We start from the raw sequence: 20,637 nt of genomic DNA, 5'->3' as shown, positions 1-20,637 counted from the left end.
TCCATCTGCAGGTGGAGCTGCTGAAGTGAAGCAGCATCCGTTTTTCCACAACCTGGACTGGAACGGTCTGCTGAGACAGAAGGCTGAGTTTATTCCACAGCTGGAGTCGGAAGATGACACCAGCTACTTTGACAGTGAGTTTTTTACAGTGTATTATTTTTCATGTGTCAATAGCAGATACACATCCAGAGATCAGCTTAGAAATCATTAAAATAATGCACTCCTGATAACATATGATGTTGCCTCATAGTCATCATGTTAGAAAGTTTTGTATTTGTATGTTTTGCTATTCTGAGCGCAACTGGTTCTGGAAGTAAAAGTCTCATTGAGACAGTGTTACATGGAGCACTTCTATGGCTCGGATCTCCATGAACCATAATCATTATTACAAAACATTAGCAACTGTGTTAGAAAATATCTGTTTCTTTGATTATGAAGTTGAAGGTACTTCAGCATATTGATTTAGAAGTTGGCTGTGACTGACAAGGTGCATTTTGGCAACAAACATCCAACCCCCAATTTTAAAATTCTGTTTTGTACACCACTAATGATGGTCAGAAGTTGACGATGACAGGGTTAAGAAAACTGAAAACACAATCTGGAGCATGAATCACTTCACTTTTGAAGAGAACCTATTGTGCTCATTTTCAGGTTCATACTTGTATTTCAGGTTAATAAAAGCTTCTCAACACAACTGGACATGTTCCGGCAGGAGTATGATCTGAAATCAGGGAGAAATTAACAACATTCACAAGCAAGATGACATGGTTCCCTGATATTAGCATAGTCCTTGTTAACAATTTTCCAGAAGGAATGCACATAAAATGAATAAATAACAGGTGTAACACAACACACAGCAATTAGGATGTAGCTACATGTAACAGTGTACTTGCAGCCGGGGAGTGGCTGTGTATAGCAATCGTTATCCGTTGAAAATCACCAATTATTTATTTATTCATTTATTTTACATTGCAATGGCTGTATTCCAGTGTCCACTGTTGTTTCAGCTCACTTTATTTGGTTCTCCCCACCTCCCACTGGTTTTTGAGTATTTATATCCTCATGTGTTCTCTCATGTCTTTTTATGTGTTTTTACCTGCTGTGCAACTAATTGCCCTTTAGGGACAAAGTCAAGTTTAAGTTTAAGTTGAAGTTGATAAAAGCTTGCAAACACAACCAGACAGCAGCAATACGATCCAGGAGAAATTAACAACATCGGCAACCAAGATTACATGTTTCCCTTAGCATGTAGCTACATGTATCAGAGCTGGCTATGTAACATAAACACTTGCAGTAGCTTGGAGCAGATGACCATATAAAGAAATCCGTCATGAGCTGATGTCATCTTTTAGCCAAAGTAGAAAAAAATGTTGGAAGCTGAGTATTCAGAGCAGTTTGAAGCCTGAGGTTTTTGCTCATCGAGATTACTTTTACATATGTTTACCTCATTATTTAAAACTTGGGCTATTTTTAATATGAACATCTATCAATGCAGTTTTATATATATGTATGGCCGAAAATATGGAATAATAGGTCCCCTTTAACTTCTTGGTCAATTGTGGGTGAAATAAGCAACTATGCTGCCATATTTTGCTCACAACTGTAATGAAAAAAGCATTTTAGATTTTTAATCATATGTCTGACTTGTCTCCTCTTCATGGTAACAGGGGCTGAGGGTCCTGGGTATTTAGACCGTCCACTATACCATAATGACAGACAAAACATGATTTCTTAGAAACAGAGTTGAAATAATTCAAACTGGTGGTCGTAACATAAACCGAAATGAATATTACAAGAACAGGGTGTTTCTACTTTTTATTAACAGTGAGGATATAATTAAAGGGAAAAAAGAATGGGGATGCAGAATGGGGAAAACATTTCCAGAACTAGGGGCTGAAATATTCTGAAATATAAACAAATATAGGCTGAAACAAACAGGACACTGCTAGCTCACTGAGCCCATTGCAACATTATATTTCCTTCTCAACTGTAGCTCCAAAACTCAGAACAGGATAATCCCAACTAGCAGAAAGCAAATAAATAATAATAGGATTGACAAAATACAAAAAAAATACAATATTGCCTTGTCAATACTTGTCTTAATAATTGTTTGTGAGAAAATCCTGCAGACTTACAGGCAAAAATCATTTTAAATTGCACAAAACTTAATACTAAATAAATGAAGTGAGTGAGAACTGAAAAACCTGAGCTTCAACTCTATTCTAAATCCCCTTTCTTCTTCTTTAAACCTTGTAACACTGAAAATAACCTGTAATAACTAAATGGTTTTAAAAAAAAAAAAAAAAAAAAAAAACGTGAAATGTAAAGCTCTCATCATCCCCAGCTCGCTCTGAGAGATACCATCACCTGGAGACAGAGGAAGACGATACGAATGATGAAGACTTCAATGTGGAGCTGCGGCAGTTCTCCTCTTGTTCTCACAGATTCTCAAAGGTTCGTCCTTAATCTCCCCTCAAATTTCTCAGAGTAACATGTATACATGATCATTACTGCCAAAAATGTTAGTAATGTAAATGAGGTGATGCCTTCGTCTGTCCTGCTGCTTTTCTCATGGGAAAGAAAGCAAGAGCAAGTGTTATTTCATATGGAAATGTGTGTCTAGAAAACACAACCCGCTGTCCCTTTACCCCTACAGTATTAAACATACATTTCGGCTTTGCATATATTTTCCGCTTGCAAATCAGATCTGTTTTTTTTTTTTTTTTTTGTATGTGGAACACAATACAGTCATACAAGCTGGGAGTCATTGTTGTGCTGCATTGCAGTATGCTCCCCTCTCACATCAAAACAAAGCATTACAGTGTCTCAAAAAGCAGCGGGGCGTCTCAGAGGAAGTGTGGAGCTACACTGAATCTTTTTTCCTTAGCAGCACCTAAAACTCCAGGCTGTTAAGATATGATGAAGTCTGCATTAACACGGAGAACACAGTGTTTCTGGTGTCCTCTTCATTTTAAATGTTAAAAACCCTGGACCATTACTTTTTCAGCCGTTCTTTGTAGCTTATTCTGAACCTGCCAGTGTGTTTTAAAACAGTATTTTGCCTTTCACAGCCCGCATGCAGTGAAGTGAATCATAGTCTCTGTGTGGTTGTCAGGTTTACAGCAGCCTGGATTTGTCCCGTGGGCACCTGGAGGAGAAGGGAGAGACGGAGGGGAAGAAGAGCGAGAGCCCACTGACTGTTGACTCTCTCAGCTGGACGCCAGACTTTGCAGAAATGTATGCTTGACACTCAGCTTCATTAAAGCACTCTGCACATTAACGCCATACTGTAAGTAGAAGAGATTAAATATGCACCTCAGTGCAGATGAAAAGACCTTTTTTGCTTACAAACAGAAATAGTAAAATAAATCTTGTTTTGGTATGTGGAGAGACCACTGCTGGTTAAAAAAAGACATTTGCATTGTACCAGAGGTGGGGGCCCCGAGTCACATGACTTGACTTGAGTTCGAGGACTCAAATTTGAGGATTGAGACTTGCTTGACTAACACAGATGAAAGACTCACTTGACTTTGACTTGGTATTCATGACTTGAGACAGATGACTTGAAAGGACTTTACTTTTTTTTTAACTTAATATATATATTTTTCTAGATGTTGAGAAGTTAGGTTTTGTTTTTAAAATATGCTGGCACATATATCGCAGCAGGGGGGGACTTGGTGGCTGATATTCATGCTCACGCCACCACTTCCTCCTGCCCGCAGCTCTTGAAGGAATGGCAGTATGTACAGCGGCATCATGAGGGTTACCGAGAGCTTTTATTCTGTTCTATCTGCATGATACCTGTAAGTTAAGGTTTCAATAACTCATTCAGTATTGAAGGTGCTTTGCAACCACCGACACTCTGTCAGCTCCGGGCCGTTATGCACACACAGTCCCCACTGTGAGGGCTCCTCTTATTTGTACGAGGTTTTGATTCTGCCACAGTGCATAACGACTGTTCCTGCCTGCTGTCCCAACATAAGTTCACTATCTGTGAGTGTGTATGTGCACTTGCAGTACGCATCCACACACCATGAGATAGTTTCCCCAGTGACCTTTTTTTTTTTTTTTTTGCTCTCTCACAGCAGCAGGTATGTTATGTGAGAGGGGTTTTTCACCCTGACCAGAGAGCTTGGAGCAGGAGAGGAAGTATTTAAATCTTTTACTCCAGTAAAAGTATCAAATACCATTCTGTAAAAATACTCTGTTACAAGTAAAAGTCCTGCATTTAAAATAGTACTCAAGTAAAAGTATGTAAGTATAATCAAGAAGATGTACTTAAAGTAAAAAATTAAAATTAAAAATGTCACCTGTGACTGTTGTAGTCTACTATATATGACTCATGCATTGATGTAGAAGCAGGATTTTACTGTCGTAGTTGGTTGAGGTTGAGCTTATACTGAACTATTAACTAATGATTATTTTCATTATGATTTAATCTGCTGATTATTTTTCTCCTTTAATCGATTGGTTGTTTGGTTTGTAAAAATTCTGGAAATAGTAAGAGATACCGTCACAATTACCCAGAGCCCAAAATGACACCTTCATAATGTTTGTTTTGTCCAACCAACACTTCAAACCTCAACAGAAAAACTAATTATAAAATAAAAGCAAAAGCAGCAAAGAAGTCCTCACATTTGTGAAGCTGGAACCATGAAATGTTGCACTGAAAAATGACTCGGACGATTATCAAAATGGTGGCAATTTTTTTTTCTGTTAATTCAATAATTGGCTCATAGTTACAGCTGTACTTTTACATTATCATATGTTTTGAGTGCAAAATCTTAATTTGTAAAGTAACAAGTAACTGATGCTGTTAGATAAATGTAGTGTGGTAGAGGTAAGCGGTGGAGTGAGAAGAAAAGACTCAGATTTGTACTCACAGTACCTGAGTTAATGTATTTAGTTACATCCCACCACTGAGTGCAGTTTATGTTATATTATCGTTATGAGTTTGTGAGTATGACTTGACTTGTGACTTGCTTGACCTGACCAATGACTTGACGACTTGCTTGACTTATAGCAAGGACTCAGCATGAGTTGCTTGAGACTTGCTGGTTATGACTTGAGACTTGCTTATGACTTGCACATGTGCGACTTACTCCCTCCTCTGCATTATACTACAAATTCAGAAGTGGAAGAAGTTTTCAGATCCTTTGCTAAATTCAAAGTACTAATATATAAATTAAGAAAACTCTATTACAGGTAAAAGTCCTGTGTACAATATCCTACTCACAGAGATAATACCAGCAAACTTACTTACCAAGTACAGATCAAAAGCAAAAGTACTTGTTCTAAGATATATTATTATTATCATATGTTACATTATTAGATTGTTAATGTTGATGAATCAGTGTTTAAACAGAATGTTACTGTTGTAGCTGCTTTAGGTAAAGCTAGTTTTAACTGCATTGTATCAAGCTAGGTTAGGTACGTAGTCCAGTGGTTCCTAACATAGGTGTCCAGCCCCCATAAAGGATAACATGACAAATCGGAGGGGTCATAGGATGATTGATGGGGAAGGAAAAAGAAAAAACTAATTTCTGTATTGTATCTTATGTGCTTATCATTTATTTTTGTTTAAAATCTTAACTAAAGAGGTGGAAGTACGTGTAGCTGTCAAATAAATGCAGTGAAGTTAAAACTATAATATTAATTAGCATTAAGTAGCATAATATGGGGAAAGAAAACCAAGTAAAGTACAAGTATCTGCAACTTTCCCATGGAGTAAATGTACTTTGTTATTAAATAGTTTAAAAAAAATCTAAGATGGGGTTTAAAGCAGCCCATCACCCCATCTACACAAGAAAATGTATTCTGTTGACTTGCATCATGTGTCCTGTAACTCAGTGACAGTGGAGATGTTTACCTTTAAGATAAGATAGAACTTTATTTATCACGAGGGAAATTGCTGTGCAGCAGTTGCAATACAAAGTTGGAGCAGTGCAAATAAAAGGGAGCAATATACAAAAGATTAAAATAACACAGCAGTAGGTGTCAAATATAAAAACTAGATAACAGTAAGGTCCAATATATACAATCTATATAATATATACAATGCCAAAAACAGATTACCAGTATGGTTGATAGAGTGATGGACGGATGATTTAAGATATAAATCAATATATACATCATTTGGTGGAGTTTGATAAAATCAATAAAAATAGTCAGATAAAAATAGCTTTTAATTACCTACTGGAACTTTAAACAACAGTTAAAATGATTAAGAAGCATGAAAACATACTTTAGTTTAACATCATTACTGCATGTTTACTTTTTATTTTTTATTCTTATTTAATTCTAATCTCATATCCTAAAATTACTCTCTAAGTTAAGAGAGCAATGGCTTTTAAGTTTAATTTATGTTTATGCCACTTGGTTGTCACTTCCTTTATTGTTTTTACACTTTGTACACTTCCTCTATGCAAAGAAAACTTAAAGCTATAATACGTAACTTCTGTCGCCTCCCAGCAGATAATGCGTTATTACAACTAATAAGCCGGCGGCACTTCCACATACACAGAGTAACACTCGCCAGTCGCCACACACCGTACACATACTTGCCTTTGTGGTAGGATCCACTTCTGAACCGTGTCTCGGCCGCTTTTCCGCCATGTTGCTTTGTCTTTCTACCTGCGCTCTACCTCTATATGACACTCTCCGCTCTTCCTCCCCCTCCGTTCTTGTTGTGAGGAAGCATTTCCTGTGCGCCAGCGCGGGAATGTCGTCGGTCGACACGCATACTAAAAATGATATATGTTGAAAAATACTGTGAGATGTTAGAGGAGCCGATCGGCTTAATCAGCATTGTGTCATCTCCTCGAGTAGTGGCTTGGGTGAAACAGACATACCGAGTACACTCGGTCAGATAAATAGTTTGAAGCTTTAATAATTGTCCAGTTCTCCAAGTAGAAAGTAATGTTCCTTCCGTGTTTACAGCTGGAGTTTATCCTGTAAAATCAAAACCTTTGTGCAGCAAAAACAACAAATAGAATCCAAAGCAGTATAATCCAAATGGTCAGTAAGGATATATTAAACCTTATTACATGTGACAATATATTTTAACTCTACTAACAGCAGAAATAATACTGGGTATACCTATCTCTTATAAATCAGACATTATTCACAGTTAGCAAACAATCATTCTCACAACATTAAGATACACAGTATATTCAAACAACATTTGGCTCCTACAGGGAGTAAGAATCTGTTTATCTCATGAGAATCTCCTCTGTCCTTCAACCAGGCCGTCGCTGTCCCATTCGACAGACACAGACAGTGTGAATCAGGGCCCTCGCCCCAACTTGTTACCAAAGTTTGCCATCTCAGCAGAGAGCGAAGGAGACGAGACCTCAGGCCTCTGTGACCCGAGCAAGACCTCCTTCTCCGCGGGAGAGCTCCCACAGGATGAGCCTGACGCTACTACTCCAGGGAGCACCCACAGTGGAGCCACGCTCTCTGGTACCAAACTGCAGTGACTAGAGTTGCATAGTATAAAGCTGCATGGGCTTGGTTTTCATTTCAAAAAATCATTATGTTGTCCCTGAAACAATGAAACTATAGATGGCAACCTTAGGATGTTTTTTGTTGCATCTTTTTACATTCAGTCTACTTGTTTGATAGCCCACTAACCATTTTTTCAAGAAATTGAAAAACATTTTGGGAAATATGCTAATTCGTTTTCTTGTAGAAATGATGGAGTTATCCTTACTCTAAATACGAAGCTTTTGTCCCTAAATATATGAATCCATCAAACTACAGTTCCCTCTTGGAAAGCTCCACATTTGTAAGTCAAGAAAGATTACCTGTAAGCCAAAAAGCAAATTAAAATTGTTCTTAATTCTATAAATAACATGCGTCCTAGTAGAAAAGCATCCACAACATCCCTAACTGTGCAAGTTACAGGCACTACGACTTCAGTGTTGTTTTTGTCCTACAGTATTGTACATTTCATGTTTTGAATGTAATTACAAGATTCTGGAAATTATTTTTTATTCACCTATGCATTTGTAATTGATTTCCTGTTTTAAGTCATGATAGTAATTCAGAAGTATCCCTGTACTTTTATGTTCTGTGTTAGTTGTAATTATTTTGGCTTTGGTATTTTTCACAGTATTTCAGACACTTTAACATTCCAGCATGAGTAACTTCACCCTGTAAAACAGCAATGTTTAATTTTCACACTTTGGTGTTCGTAGGCAAAAGACATAACATATTTCTCTTAAGAGGTGTTTGTGAGAACATTTTTAACTTTAGACAGATAGGCAAGCTGTTTTCCTTCCTGCTGACTGTATATTTGACAGACAGACATGAGACTGGTATGAACTGCCTTATCTAATTCTTGAGAAGGAAGCAAATATTTCCCAAAATGTCAAACAGGTTTTTTTTAGGAGCAGAGGAATTCTGTCTATAATTAATACATTTAAAAAGTAAAATTAAAAAGATCAGGGTGCTTCTGTAGCAGCAGCCACTGCAAAATAATTACATGTTGTCAGCATTTTACCAGTACAGGTGTGTGCCTCTATTCATGCTCATCTTTTGTAATAATTAGGAAGTTTCTCAGAACATCTGGACCAGTTGACACCTCGAGGTGAAGGGGTTGAGAGCCCCGACAGTACCAGCCACACCTCCGCAGACCAGGGGGCTCAGACCAACTCTCTGCGTCCTGAGAGCGCTGCAGAGAAGACTGGAGCTGTAGCAAAAGTCCCAAAGTCTGTCTCAACTGGTGCCCTGTCCCTCATGATCCCTGGGGGTAAGTAAGAAACCGCACATTGACATGCAGACAGATGTGCATACTCAGAAATATAAATTCAACCAGTTTGTAGAAAGTTGAAGTATGTCAGAGCAATAACGTGTCAAGAATTACAATAAGAGCAGCCGATTTTGTACAAATAATGTGAAAAAGATGAAAGTACACTGTATAGATCTGTGCGAAATTGGCCCAGCGTGACACCTGCTGTGAGTTCCATTTTACTGAGTGGCTGCGGGCAAGTAGCCGAGTGCAAGCCGCTAACAAGGAAAATAAGCAGGCAGGGCAGGAGCGAGAGGTCTTCACTACTGGGAGAGCGAAAATCCCATTAGCTACACCCACAGCGGGAGCAGCGTGAACCGGGCTCATGAGCTTTATAGACACACCTCACTACTGATTCAAGGGCCAGACAAAGTCTGATTGATTAAATAAATCATCTCTTATTTTTCCAGATGTCTTCGGGGTGTCTCCGCTGGCCAGCCCCCTGTCTCCTTACTCCCTCTCCTCAGACCCTTCCTCAAGAGACTCCTCTCCTAGCCGAGACTCATCTCTCTGTACTGCCAACCCACGACAGCCTGTCGTCATCCACAGCTCGGGGAAGAAGTTCGGCTTCACACTGAGGGCAATCAGGGTGTACTCTTGTGATGGTGACATCTACACTGTCTACCATATGGTCTGGGTAAGCACTACACCAACCTGTAGGAGACATTCAGTACGTTTACATGGACAGTTTAATTCCACTTTTAATCGGAATGAACGGCCATTCCGATTAAAAGTGGTCATGTAAACAGTCATTCCGATTGAAAAATGGTCATTCCAATTGAAAATTAAATCCGATTAAAGGGGGTGGTTTCTTCTGTTTGTCATTCCGAATGAAAGAATTTTGTGTGCATGTATACACTCATTCCTCTTTAAGTTCATTCCGGTCTTTCTGCGCATGCTTGTTTCCTTGCCCTTCTGGTGCGATGACGTATAGAGAGCGCATAGCAACGGGCTGCATAGCAACGGGCTGAGCTAGAGCAGTTGGACTCGTTGCACTCACCGGTTTCCATTTGCCACAGCACGGTCTTCTGCCTCCCTTCTCCTCCTCAACAGACGAAGCATTCGCAGAACAATGTTGTTGTCGTCAAACATCTTGTTATCCGGAGCGAGGACTGCAGTGTTTTCTTCCGGTAAACGTAAACACGTAACATCCGCCCCGCCCCCTATCCAATCAGAAACCTTCCCTGCCCCAAACCTTGCGCAGACCTGAATAAAGGCGATTGAACTGATCTCCCATGTAAACCCTCATTCGGAATTAATATTTCCCATGTAAACTACCTGGTAAATCTACCTGATTTCATTCAGATTCATTTCATTCCGAATGAGAAGCCATCATGTAACCGTAGCCACTGTCAGTAAACTGTAAAGATGATTTCACTCTTAACCTGTTTGGTGTCATTCAGACAAACATTTTTGGGCCAGTGTTAAAACTGTTCCAAAGGGCTGTAAAGAAAAATAGATGATAACAATGTCTGTCTCTTGTGTGCGTGTTAATCAGAATGTAGAAGATGGTGGGCCAGCACATAAAGCAGGACTCAAAGCTGGAGACCTCATTACTCATGTTAACGGGGAACCAGTTCACGGTCTTGTCCACACTGAAGTGGTGGAGCTCCTGCTAAAGGTAAATGAGAATGTTTGTTTGGCTTTAAACTGCAGGTATTCAGATTGTAATGATTTTGTTTTCAAAAAAACTACACCTCAGGTTAATAACAATACTCTTCATGGTGTTCAGTAAATGTAATTTCGTAAGTTAGTATAGGTTCATTGAATTGCCCAGTTTAAATCCACTTTGGGACCAACACTGATTAAGCTGGAAAGAGCATGATCTACACAGGACTGCAATCACAAAATAAGAAACAAAACCTCTAAATTAAATTGTTGTGCAGCCTGACTTAGGTTTTTATCTTTTAACAAAGAATATTAACTACATTAATGCAGGAATAAACAAAACAAACAAAACACATTTTGGATAAAAAAAAAAGTGATCAAAATTTTCCTTCTTCCTTTTCAGAGTGGCAGCAAAGTGGCCATCTCAACAACGCCTTTTGAAAATACTTCCATAAAAACTGGTCCAGCCAGGAGGAACAGCTATAGAAGCAAGATGGTGAGATGTGCCAAAAAGCCCAAGAAGGAGAAGACACCAGAAAGGTATGCATATTTTACAGAAAGTTTAATCACTAGATGGAAAGGAATTATTTTCTCTTCTACAATGTCTTTTTTCAAAATGTATCCACAAGGTGTGAATTTAATATTAATGCCATAAATATGAGAATTCCTGTGCTCACACTTATTTATGACAGACCTGGGGAGAAACTTTGAAGAAGCTTTGTGTGAAATGCAGTTATGCATTATTGGTGTATCTAAAAGGGACACACAGTGTCAGTGATGTGTAACCGACCACTGTGCTGCAGAAAAGAGGTGTGTGAATGATCTTATTTCAAGCGCGAAGATGTGACAGTGTTTCCTGTTGGCCTCTAGGGGGCAGATTGACAACACTGAGTAAGGGTTTGAATATGTGAAGGGTTTCTTTGCATCTAAAATCATTAAAGGAGACTGTGGAAGTGTGCAAGATGATGTTAGAAAAGCAAATTTTGTAATTGTAATTGTGCAAAAATGGCACCTAATAATTTCTTGAGCTTATGAATGTAAGTGAAAAACAAAAAATAAATGTTTATGTTGAGTCAGAACGCAACTTTAAGCTTTTTAGAGTTTTGCATGTTTTTGTTTTATTCCTGCAACTACATTTTTAAGTAAAGTTTAGCAGTCTGCCATAAGCAACAACATAAATAATGTGTTGAAAGAAAAAATAATGTGAAGAATCTGATATCTGTAGAAAAAAAAGCCACTAGCAACAGTGGATTTTACATGAACACATTTATAGTTCCTGCCAGAGGTGTGGACCTGAGTCACATGATTTGGACTGGAGTCAGACTCGAGTCACAAATTTGATGACTTAGACTTAGACCAAGCAGCTCCCATTTAAAAGGATGTTAATTGATATTGACGTTTTGAGCCCACTGCTCTTCTTCAGACTTCTAAACAGGAGCTGCTTGGTGTTCTGGTGGACTTATTTATTTTCTACTTTGCGATACGTTTTTTAATCCAGCGCCCATTCCATTGGACATTGGCATGTGGGTGTCTTTGGTACTGTTTTAGACTCATTTTGACAAAATCAAAAAAGACTTGCCACTTGACTTGGACTTAAACACTAATGGCCTGTGACTTCACTTGAGTTTAAACCCCAGAGATTAAAAACAATGTTATTTAAAAAGTGTGCCACCAATCAATTATCATCTTCTAACCGCTTCATCCTCTTGAGGGTCGCGGGGGGGCTGGAGCCTATCCCAGCTGACATCGGGCGAGAGGCAGGGTACACCCTGGACAGGTCACCAGACTATCGCAGGGCTGACATATAGAGACAGACAACCATTCACGCTCACATTCACACCTACGGACAATTTAGAGTCACCAATTAACCTAGTCCCCAGTCTGCATGTCTTTGGACTGTGGGAGGAAGCCGGAGTGCCCGGAGAGAACCCACGCTGACACGGAGGGAACCCACGCTGACACGGGGAGAACATGCAAACTCCGCACAAAAGGGCTCCCACGCCCGGGATCGAACCGGCAACCCTCTTGCTGTGAGGCGAGAGTGCCTCCACCAGTGCTAACCACCACACCACCGTGCCGCCCTCTAGATCCACTTTATTTCAATTTATTTGTTCCAGGTGAGAAACAGGAAGAACTAACATGACATTACTAAGCACCATGTGGGAAAAAAATGACACCAAAGATAATTTTGTTCACATACAAACACTTACTATATCAACAAAAAACGAATTGCCGTATGCAAAACATGTGGGTTGAAAATAGCAGAAGAGAGACAACTTCAAATAAACTTGTTTTAACTAATAAAAACAAATTTTAAAAAGCCTCCATGATTATTGTAAATGTGATATATTATTACTTTGTTGTTAAAATGGCATAACATTACATTATGATTTGTTTAGGACTCAAAACTCAAAGTTTAGGACTTGTGACTTGAGTGCCAATACTTGAGACTTACTTATGACTTGCAAAGCAATGACTTGATCCCATCTCAGGTTCCTGCCTCTCTAGTTTGAATAATTGAAAGTAATTTTATATTAAACAACAGTACAATTGAATGTACTTTATTAGTCATTGTCATCATCTGTGTGTGGCTGTATTGATCTATAAAGGCTTTTAAAAGTCAGCAAATGAGTCAGGACTGATTTCTTTTTTCTTTGTCTCATTTTGCTTTTTTCCAGGCGACGCTCCCTTTTCAGGCGTTTTGCCATGCAGCCCTCTCCTCTCCTGCACACGAGCCGCAGTTTCTCCTCCCTCAACCACTCTCTGTCATCTGGTGAGAGTCTCCCTGGCTCCCCCACCCACAGTCTCTCCCCTCGTTCCCCCACTGCTGCCTTCCGCCCCACACCAGACTTCACCCAGTCAGGTGGAGATTTTAATTTAGAAATAGTGCTGTTTATTTTCATTTCATGCAGTGTATTATATATTACTGATTTCCATTGTTTTGTCCTTTTATTTTCCAGGTGGCAACTCCTCCCAGAGTAGCTCTCCCAGCTCCAGCGCTCCAAACTCCCCCGCAGGCTCCGGCCACATTCGTCCTAGTACCCTCCACGGCCTCGGCCCCAAACTACCAGGTCAAAGGCTGCGTCAGGGGCGCCGCAAGTCTGCCGGCAGCATTCCCCTCTCTCCTTTGGCTCGTACACCTTCACCTACACCCCAGCCAACATCACCTCAGCGCTCACCCTCTCCCCTTCTCAGTGGGCATCCTGTTGCCATTTCCAAGACAACCCAAGCCTTCCCCGCCAAGATACATTCTCCACCCACAATTGTACGGCATATTGTGCGCCCGAAAAGTGCTGAGCCACCTCGCTCACCCCTCCTAAAACGTGTCCAGTCTGAGGAGAAGCTGTCCCCCTCTTACACTGGAGATAAGAAGCACCTGTGTCCCAGGAAACACAGCCTGGAGGTGACCCAAGAGGAGGTGCAGGATGAGGAGCTGAAGCCTGGGGAGCGGGATTACACCATCTTGCAGAGTGTGGAAGAAACAGCCTGTGAGCCGCTGGCAATCACCCGTGTTCGACCTGTTGAGCAGGGCTGCTTAAAGAGGCCTGTCAGTCGCAAGATGAGCCGGCAGGAGTCCGTTGAGGAGCTTGACAAGGAAAAGCTGAAGTCTAAGATGGTTGCAAAGAGACAGGACTGGTCAGAGAGGAGGGAGTCTCTACAGAAGCAAGATGCCCTGCGTGAATGTGACTCATCCCCTTTGTGTGGGGATGACAGGGATGAAAGTTTTCTGGTTCGAGGCCAAAATAAAACCCAGAACAGCCCAGACTCTGGCCCGCTGGAGGCCAAAGCTGCTAGCACAACCCTTAAAGACGTGCTGTATAAGAAACTCACCACACGTGTCTCTGAGGGCCTCGCTGAAACACCTGGTGGCTGCAGTGAAAGTGATGGAGGACTCAGATCAGCTCTCTGCTCTATTCACCCTGAGTGGCAGCACTCCAGACAGGGTAAAGATAATGTGAAGCCAGACAGATTGGACTTCAAAGCTCCCAACATCGAGTTCACCAGGAAGAGGCTGTCGTTTGAAGAACGAGAAGACTGCATGTGTCGGTTGTCCACCGGCATCCACGAGAACCTCCACTTTGGCTCCACTAGGTCCAAAAGCCTCCAGCTGGACACGGCCATGTCTCATGACCACATGAAGGCAGGACTGGGAAGTGTCCACTCCAGCCCCGAGGGACTGTCCCCCAAGCTTTTCTCTGGCAGAGGAGAGAGCGCTGTGGAAAAACTCCAGCTCATTTCCTCCGCAGAGTCCCCACTTAGAAAGACGTCATCTGAATATAAACTTGAAGGACGCCACGTCTCCTCTCTCAAACCTCTGGAGGGCACTCTGGATATTGGTCTGCTCTCAGGACCCAGAGTCTCCAAAACAGAAACCTGTTTATCCAAGATGGCAGAGAACACAAGCGACACTGTTTCTCTGAGTACTCCAATTTGGCTCCAGACCCCTGCTGAGAGACAAATAACCATCCCCCAACTGAAAACTGCAGACAAGCTGAAGAGCCCCCTGACCTGTTCCCCGAGCCCAGAAGCTGTTTCCTCATTAAATAACATGGTTGCATCTAAAGATCAGTTAAATCATACAGCCACAGAGGTGAAAATCAGTTCAAGTGGTGAGAGAACACAGGACAGACATAGTGAATCATTAAAGGCTCAAAGCAGCAAAGTGGAGGTCTCGAGCTTTACTGTTAAACCAGAGAGCAGGACGGGGATGAAGTCCAGTTCATCACTGGCTCATGAACACAGAGGCCCTCGACACAGCTCCCACTTCTCCTCCTGTGGAAAAACACCCTCCATACGGGAAGTCAGCAATGAAGATCAGGAGGATGAAGTGGAGCAGCAGGAAGTCACGCCACACACTACATCACAAAGTACCGACAGCTCCAGGACAGTAGTCTCTTTGACTTCAGCAAAGCTGGAGGTAGACATAAAAGCTGTGGAGAGTCTGCCTGCAGCTGCCAGCGGGCCATTACCTGTGTCGCTGAAGCAGAGTGTAAACTGTGGTTTGGATACAGGTCAGCGTCAGAGTTGTGAGAAAAAAGCAGCTCCTGCACAGAACTCAAACATGACCTCTGTTACTGAGGTGAATGTACAGAACAACTCTGCATCTATACGCCTTCCAGAGAATGTGCTTTCAAAACAGCAGAACATCTGCTCTTCAAATACAGAAGCAGAGGTTTCTGTCACAACATCAGCATCTGGTCTTATGCACAAAGAGAAAACCTGCAGTTTAAAATCAGAGGGTCAGGACTGCTCACAAAGATCTGTCAGTAAGGACAACGAACAATCTAACAGATCAGTTGTAAAACCGGTGGCTGATACAGGCAGCTCAGGCTCCAAGAAGGACGCAAACATGTGTGTTGCAGTTGCAAAAGTGGAGCAGAAGAGAGGCGTTTCTACAGTAAACATGGTCACCTCTTTAAATAATGTTACACTAGGCTTAAATAAAAAAGATAACACTGTTGGTGCAATAGAGAGTAGTAGCATGTTGCCGCAGAAGAAAGAGGATCTCATTTCACCAAAGACAAAGAATAAAGATTCAGAGCAGCTATTAAAAAACTCTCCAGCTGAAAAAGCACAATGCAGATCACCTGATTCAGTATACTGCACCTCTAAAAAAGAAGAAACTGTTCTGTCTGTGACAGAAGATGCTGCAAAACAGAAATGTTCAGCTTCAGCAGCTGCAAATGAAAGTGTTTCAGTTCCCAAAAGTAAGTCAAGGCCTGACCCGCAGCCTGTACCACACACTGCTGTGAAGACAGAGACAAAATCATCTCCCAGTCCAGCTCCTCCTGTCTCAGCAGTCAAAGGCAGTCCAAATTCAAAACAGAGAGATCTGTCTAAAGAATCTGCGCTCTCAACTTCAAACATTCAAGTAACCCGCGACTCTAAACCGTCATCTAAGCAGGAGGAATCACTGCAGCTGACGCATTCTCTAACTATTGCTGAAGTGAAGCAAAGAGAAACCCAGCCCAAAAGTTCCGTAGCAACTTCAACTCATATAATGAAAGAAAACACTGACGCAAAGCCAAAATCTCTCCCTCCTAAAACTGTCGCTTCATCGCCAATCCTAAAAATCTCCGTAGCTCCAGCCCCAGTTATTAAACCTGATGCCAAACATAAAGACTCCTCGCCCAAAAACCAAGCCCAAGTCATTAAAAGTCAGCACGGCTCTAAACCAAAAGACGTTGCTTCACCTCTTACTCCACCTCAGCATCAGCCGCCATCAGACGCTCCCTCCCATCCCGATCCGCCACCGGTGCTGCCGAAACCTGCGGTGAAAAAAGAAGCTCTGAGCAGTGGAGCCGTCTCAGGCAGGACCTCCAGCTGTGCACTCCAGGAGAGTGTGGTCAAGGTATCCAAGGAAGGCCCCAAGTCTGAAGCTGTCAAACCGGACAGTCACAAGGGACCCGATACCAGAACCACCACCCCTGACAAACAGCTGTCCTCTAGCAAGAAGGAGCAGGCTGACAGGAAGAAAAAAGAAACTGTTCAAGAGGTCACGTCTGCACAGAAAAACACTAAAAGAGACGCGTCCAGAGCTGCTGCCCCCGACAGAGACGCTGGCAGAAAACAGCAGAAGGAGTCGCCACGTAGCTCTAGTAACAAAAAGTAGAGGGAAAAGAAAATAGGGGCCGACTTTACGCTTCAGAGAATCTAGATGTTAGAAAATGGTTTGTGCAAACATTATCATGCCTTTATTTTTTGTTTTGTTTGAGGACCGGGCAAGCTGTTACATGCTGATAGAGAGGTAGGGGTATGTGTGTGTGTGTGTGTGTGTGTGTGTGTGTGTGTGTGTGTGTGTGTGTGTGTGTGTGTGTTTAATAAGATGACATGACAACATATGTAGATGTCTCAAGGTCTGAACGTAGGCAGTCATTTGCTGACAATTTCTGGTGTTTTTACTTTGACGTAAAGTTGAATGTTTGGGCGTTTTGTTTCTGCTTTGTGCAATCAGTATGTCAGGGGCTAACAGGGAGGAGCCTTACAAAGGTTTGTGATGTACTGTAGAGTCAGTGCCATAAATGATTTTTGAATTGCACTCTGAACTTCTAGACTCGGAGGACCTGAAGTCTTTTAATGCAGTAGACCACACAGCAGTTGTATCACGATTGTTTCTGTTCCGTATAATCCAATTCTTTTTATGTTGGGTTTTTGTGCAGTGGCACACAGAGGGAATGCACTATGTCCTGTGCTTTTCACCTAAAACTTAAATAAACAAATACAGAATCATCTCACGGTTCTAGAAATTATAAATTAGTGAAGGGGCCTTAGAATTAAGGGAAAAAACAACTTGCTGTTCTTAGCAAGCTGTGGTGTTTATTCACATTCCTCTGACATCTGTACATATATTTTTGATTTTTATGCAATATGGTGTAAATATGATAACACTGTAAAACTGGGATTCATGGGCTCACATGATTGTCGTTTGTATTATATGTATAGATTTCGTTTGTATGCTCAATATTAAGAGTATCCGCTTGATAACTCTGTGGTCTGAAGTAAGCTACCGTGATGTATCTCATCAAAGGCATCCTCTTCTTTCAACATGTTTTCACATGTTCCAAAATAAACTTGACGAGAGAGAGAGAGGAAGGCATACAGGGGGTATTTGGGCTATTTCTAAAAAATGTAGCATTATACAGCAAAACTGTGAGGGTTGCCAGCATTTCCCAAGAATGTCTTTATTGTCGATGGTGTGTTTGCTGGCTGACTGTGGTTTAAAGAGAGATGACTGTGTAAAATATGAAATACTGTGTTTGATTAATGAGATGAGTCTGATATTCTGTTTGCCAGTAATTACTGCAGTAGGTGTCGGAAGGCTTTGGGTATCATCTCTGGTTGTGTCCACGTCTGTGCAGCTTGATATTAAAGGGAAACACTGGTATTTTTCAACCTGGCCCCTATTTTCCAGTGTTTTTGTGTCTATGTGGTTAATAAGGATGCCTTATTTTAATTGCTCCAGTATTGAGACAAAAAAGGCTGCAGTTTAATCTCACGCAGGAAATTGTGCACTGGCAGTTGATGTCCTCTAAACTCTTAGAAGAGTCTTACAACATGTGAAGGACCCTACAGGGAAATATAACGCCTTTTCTTACCTTTTGGCAGTTTGTTATCGTGATCCAGTCTTACTGAATTACAAGTCTCCTTCTGAACGGTGACTTGTTGCAGGAAAAACAACATTGAAAACATTAGTGAGAGTTTGAGAGGGGACTGCCTGGAAGAGTTGGCTGTATTGGAGTACAGAAAGCATGGCTTAGTGTTAGCTAAAACATTTTAGGTGTCATAGCTGAATATTAAGATGATTTCGACAAAGTGAAAAAGGCCACAGAAGCAGACTTCCCCTTTAGCGAGACTTGTTTACAAACAGACCGGTACCACAGAAGGTAAGGAAAACACTAAATGTTTCGAAAGGGATCCTCTCTATAATGTTATCAGACACTTCTAACAACAGTGTGAGCCTGTCAGTGGCATAAACAAACACTTTTAGTGGATGTACATTTACGGTTCACAATTGCCCTTTGGAATTGAATTGCAGCCTGTTTTACTGCTGTGGTTGTAGTCCTCTCACTCTATACTGGACCATTTTCAAAAATTGTTGTTCCCATTAGTCACTTAGACAGTAGAAAAATTGGGTCCAGGTTCAAAACTAGAGAGAACAGTGTTTCCCTTTAAGATCACGTGAGTGAGATAAGGTTCCAAGTACAGAGAGAGCTTCAGCGTCAGGGTTTTTTTAAAAAAGGATTTCGATGTCAGGTTTCGGTCTCAGTGTCGTTCAAGTCCTGTGTGAGTGTTTCGATGTTTCAAAGGACTCTTCATAATGAGCAGCAGCTGGCTTAAAGCTTCACTGAGTAAACATTTTTATATGAGAAACCCTGATTATTTACATAGTTCATGTCAACAACATACATTTGATGTTAAATACTTGGTACTTAAAATATAAGCTGTCATATATCCGCATTCACTTTCTGCAATTTACTCACTCACACACACAAACACGTGTTTCTATACTGTAGATGCCTTTAAATTGCAAACCCTAAATGAGAACCAGAGAGTAGCCTAGGACACTAAGTATGTAATGCAGTATTTGCTCTGTTGTGCTGGCTATGTAAAAACAATAATCTTGTCTATTACATATACTCTTATGTTGACGAGTCAAAGGTGACAGAATATACTTTATCTAAACGGCATACTGTATCTAAGAATGAAACTGAAACACATGAGATTGATTGCAGAGATTATAATGTTAAAAAGAATCTGATGTTTATTTGCATTAGATATTGTTAATGTATTGCTAATGTAATGTGAGAGAAAAAAATGCACCTTAATGTCGCCAATATTCACTTCAAAGGCTGAGAAAAGTGAAATTGGAGCTGAAAATGGCTGATTGATTCCCCCTCTCGTTCTGACTCAAGATTTAAAAAAAGAATCACTGATTTTATTTTAACAAATTGTATTTTCTCCCACCCCATACTTTGTTTTCTTGTGACAACTGACATTTAGATCCTCAAAGCACATTCAATGTTTGTTTACAGAGCATCATGGATGTATATTTTGTATATTGTTGATTTGCCAAATCTATGTTCTGTGTCAGAGATAATGTTGTTTATAGTAGTGTGAGACTTTGCTCCCCTTTGCCACCAGGATGTTTAATAAGAACATTTGTTTGTGCTGTAATCAATGTCTTTTCATATGTCAGGTTCTTCTTTCTCTGCTTGTCTTTTCAGTTTCCTGTTGTTTTTTTCTTCCTCTGTGCAAAACTAGTATTAGATGAACTTGCTTACGATGGTTTGTCTTTTAGAATATGTGCAATAAAAGTGTTTTGAGTTTTGTATTTTGCCCAAGGAAAGCTCTATGGATGTCATAAATGTTGTATATTAAAACAGATATTTATACTTCTAATGTTGCGTAATACTGAAAATAAAATGGAATTATAAATTAACCTTTTCATTCCTCTTTTGATACATGGCACTGTCTGCAAAGATTAACCCAAGTCCTAAATTCTGTCAAATGAAATTGGCGTATACCACGGAAAGATCAATGATAACTCTATTTTAGGAGGCTATAATTTCTGAATAAAAACATAACTATTTTCCTGAAAATAACGATATAATTTCATACTAATCATTTGCAAAATTAGGTGTTCAAGTGGTCCACTTCCAGTTAATTGCATCAATAGAGTCTCATAGTCAGTGCACAGCAGGTCAGCCAGAAATGCAAAAATGGAATATTTGTACACT

At 40.7% G+C, this 20,637-nt stretch overlaps 1 protein-coding gene across 11 annotated transcripts in view; it reads left to right on the top strand.

The window, feature by feature from the left end:
- The window catches only part of mast4 (microtubule associated serine/threonine kinase family member 4), a 132,915-nt gene extending 112,576 nt beyond the window's left edge, over positions 1 to 20,339 (top strand). For all 11 annotated transcript variants that reach the window (XM_049603477.1, XM_049603476.1, XM_049603475.1 and 8 more), the window contains 10 exons: positions 12 to 134; positions 2,345 to 2,454; positions 3,116 to 3,237; positions 7,247 to 7,461; positions 8,552 to 8,752; positions 9,202 to 9,428; positions 10,290 to 10,412; positions 10,803 to 10,939; positions 13,078 to 13,262; positions 13,360 to 20,339. In XM_049603477.1, coding sequence (XP_049459434.1) covers positions 12 to 134; positions 2,345 to 2,454; positions 3,116 to 3,237; positions 7,247 to 7,461; positions 8,552 to 8,752; positions 9,202 to 9,428; positions 10,290 to 10,412; positions 10,803 to 10,939; positions 13,078 to 13,262; positions 13,360 to 17,012 — 5,096 coding nt within the window. In that variant the 3' untranslated portion in view covers positions 17,013 to 20,339. The remainder of the gene's footprint in view (positions 1 to 11; positions 135 to 2,344; positions 2,455 to 3,115; positions 3,238 to 7,246; positions 7,462 to 8,551; positions 8,753 to 9,201; positions 9,429 to 10,289; positions 10,413 to 10,802; positions 10,940 to 13,077; positions 13,263 to 13,359) is intronic.
- The last annotated feature ends 298 nt before the right edge of the window (positions 20,340 to 20,637 follow it).

The sequence above is a fragment of the Epinephelus fuscoguttatus genome, linkage group LG18 (assembly GCF_011397635.1).
Source record: "Epinephelus fuscoguttatus linkage group LG18, E.fuscoguttatus.final_Chr_v1".
NCBI lineage: Eukaryota > Metazoa > Chordata > Actinopteri > Perciformes > Serranidae > Epinephelus > Epinephelus fuscoguttatus.
Note: the sequence above shows the minus strand (reverse complement) of the source record. Positions and strands in the feature narration are given on the sequence as shown.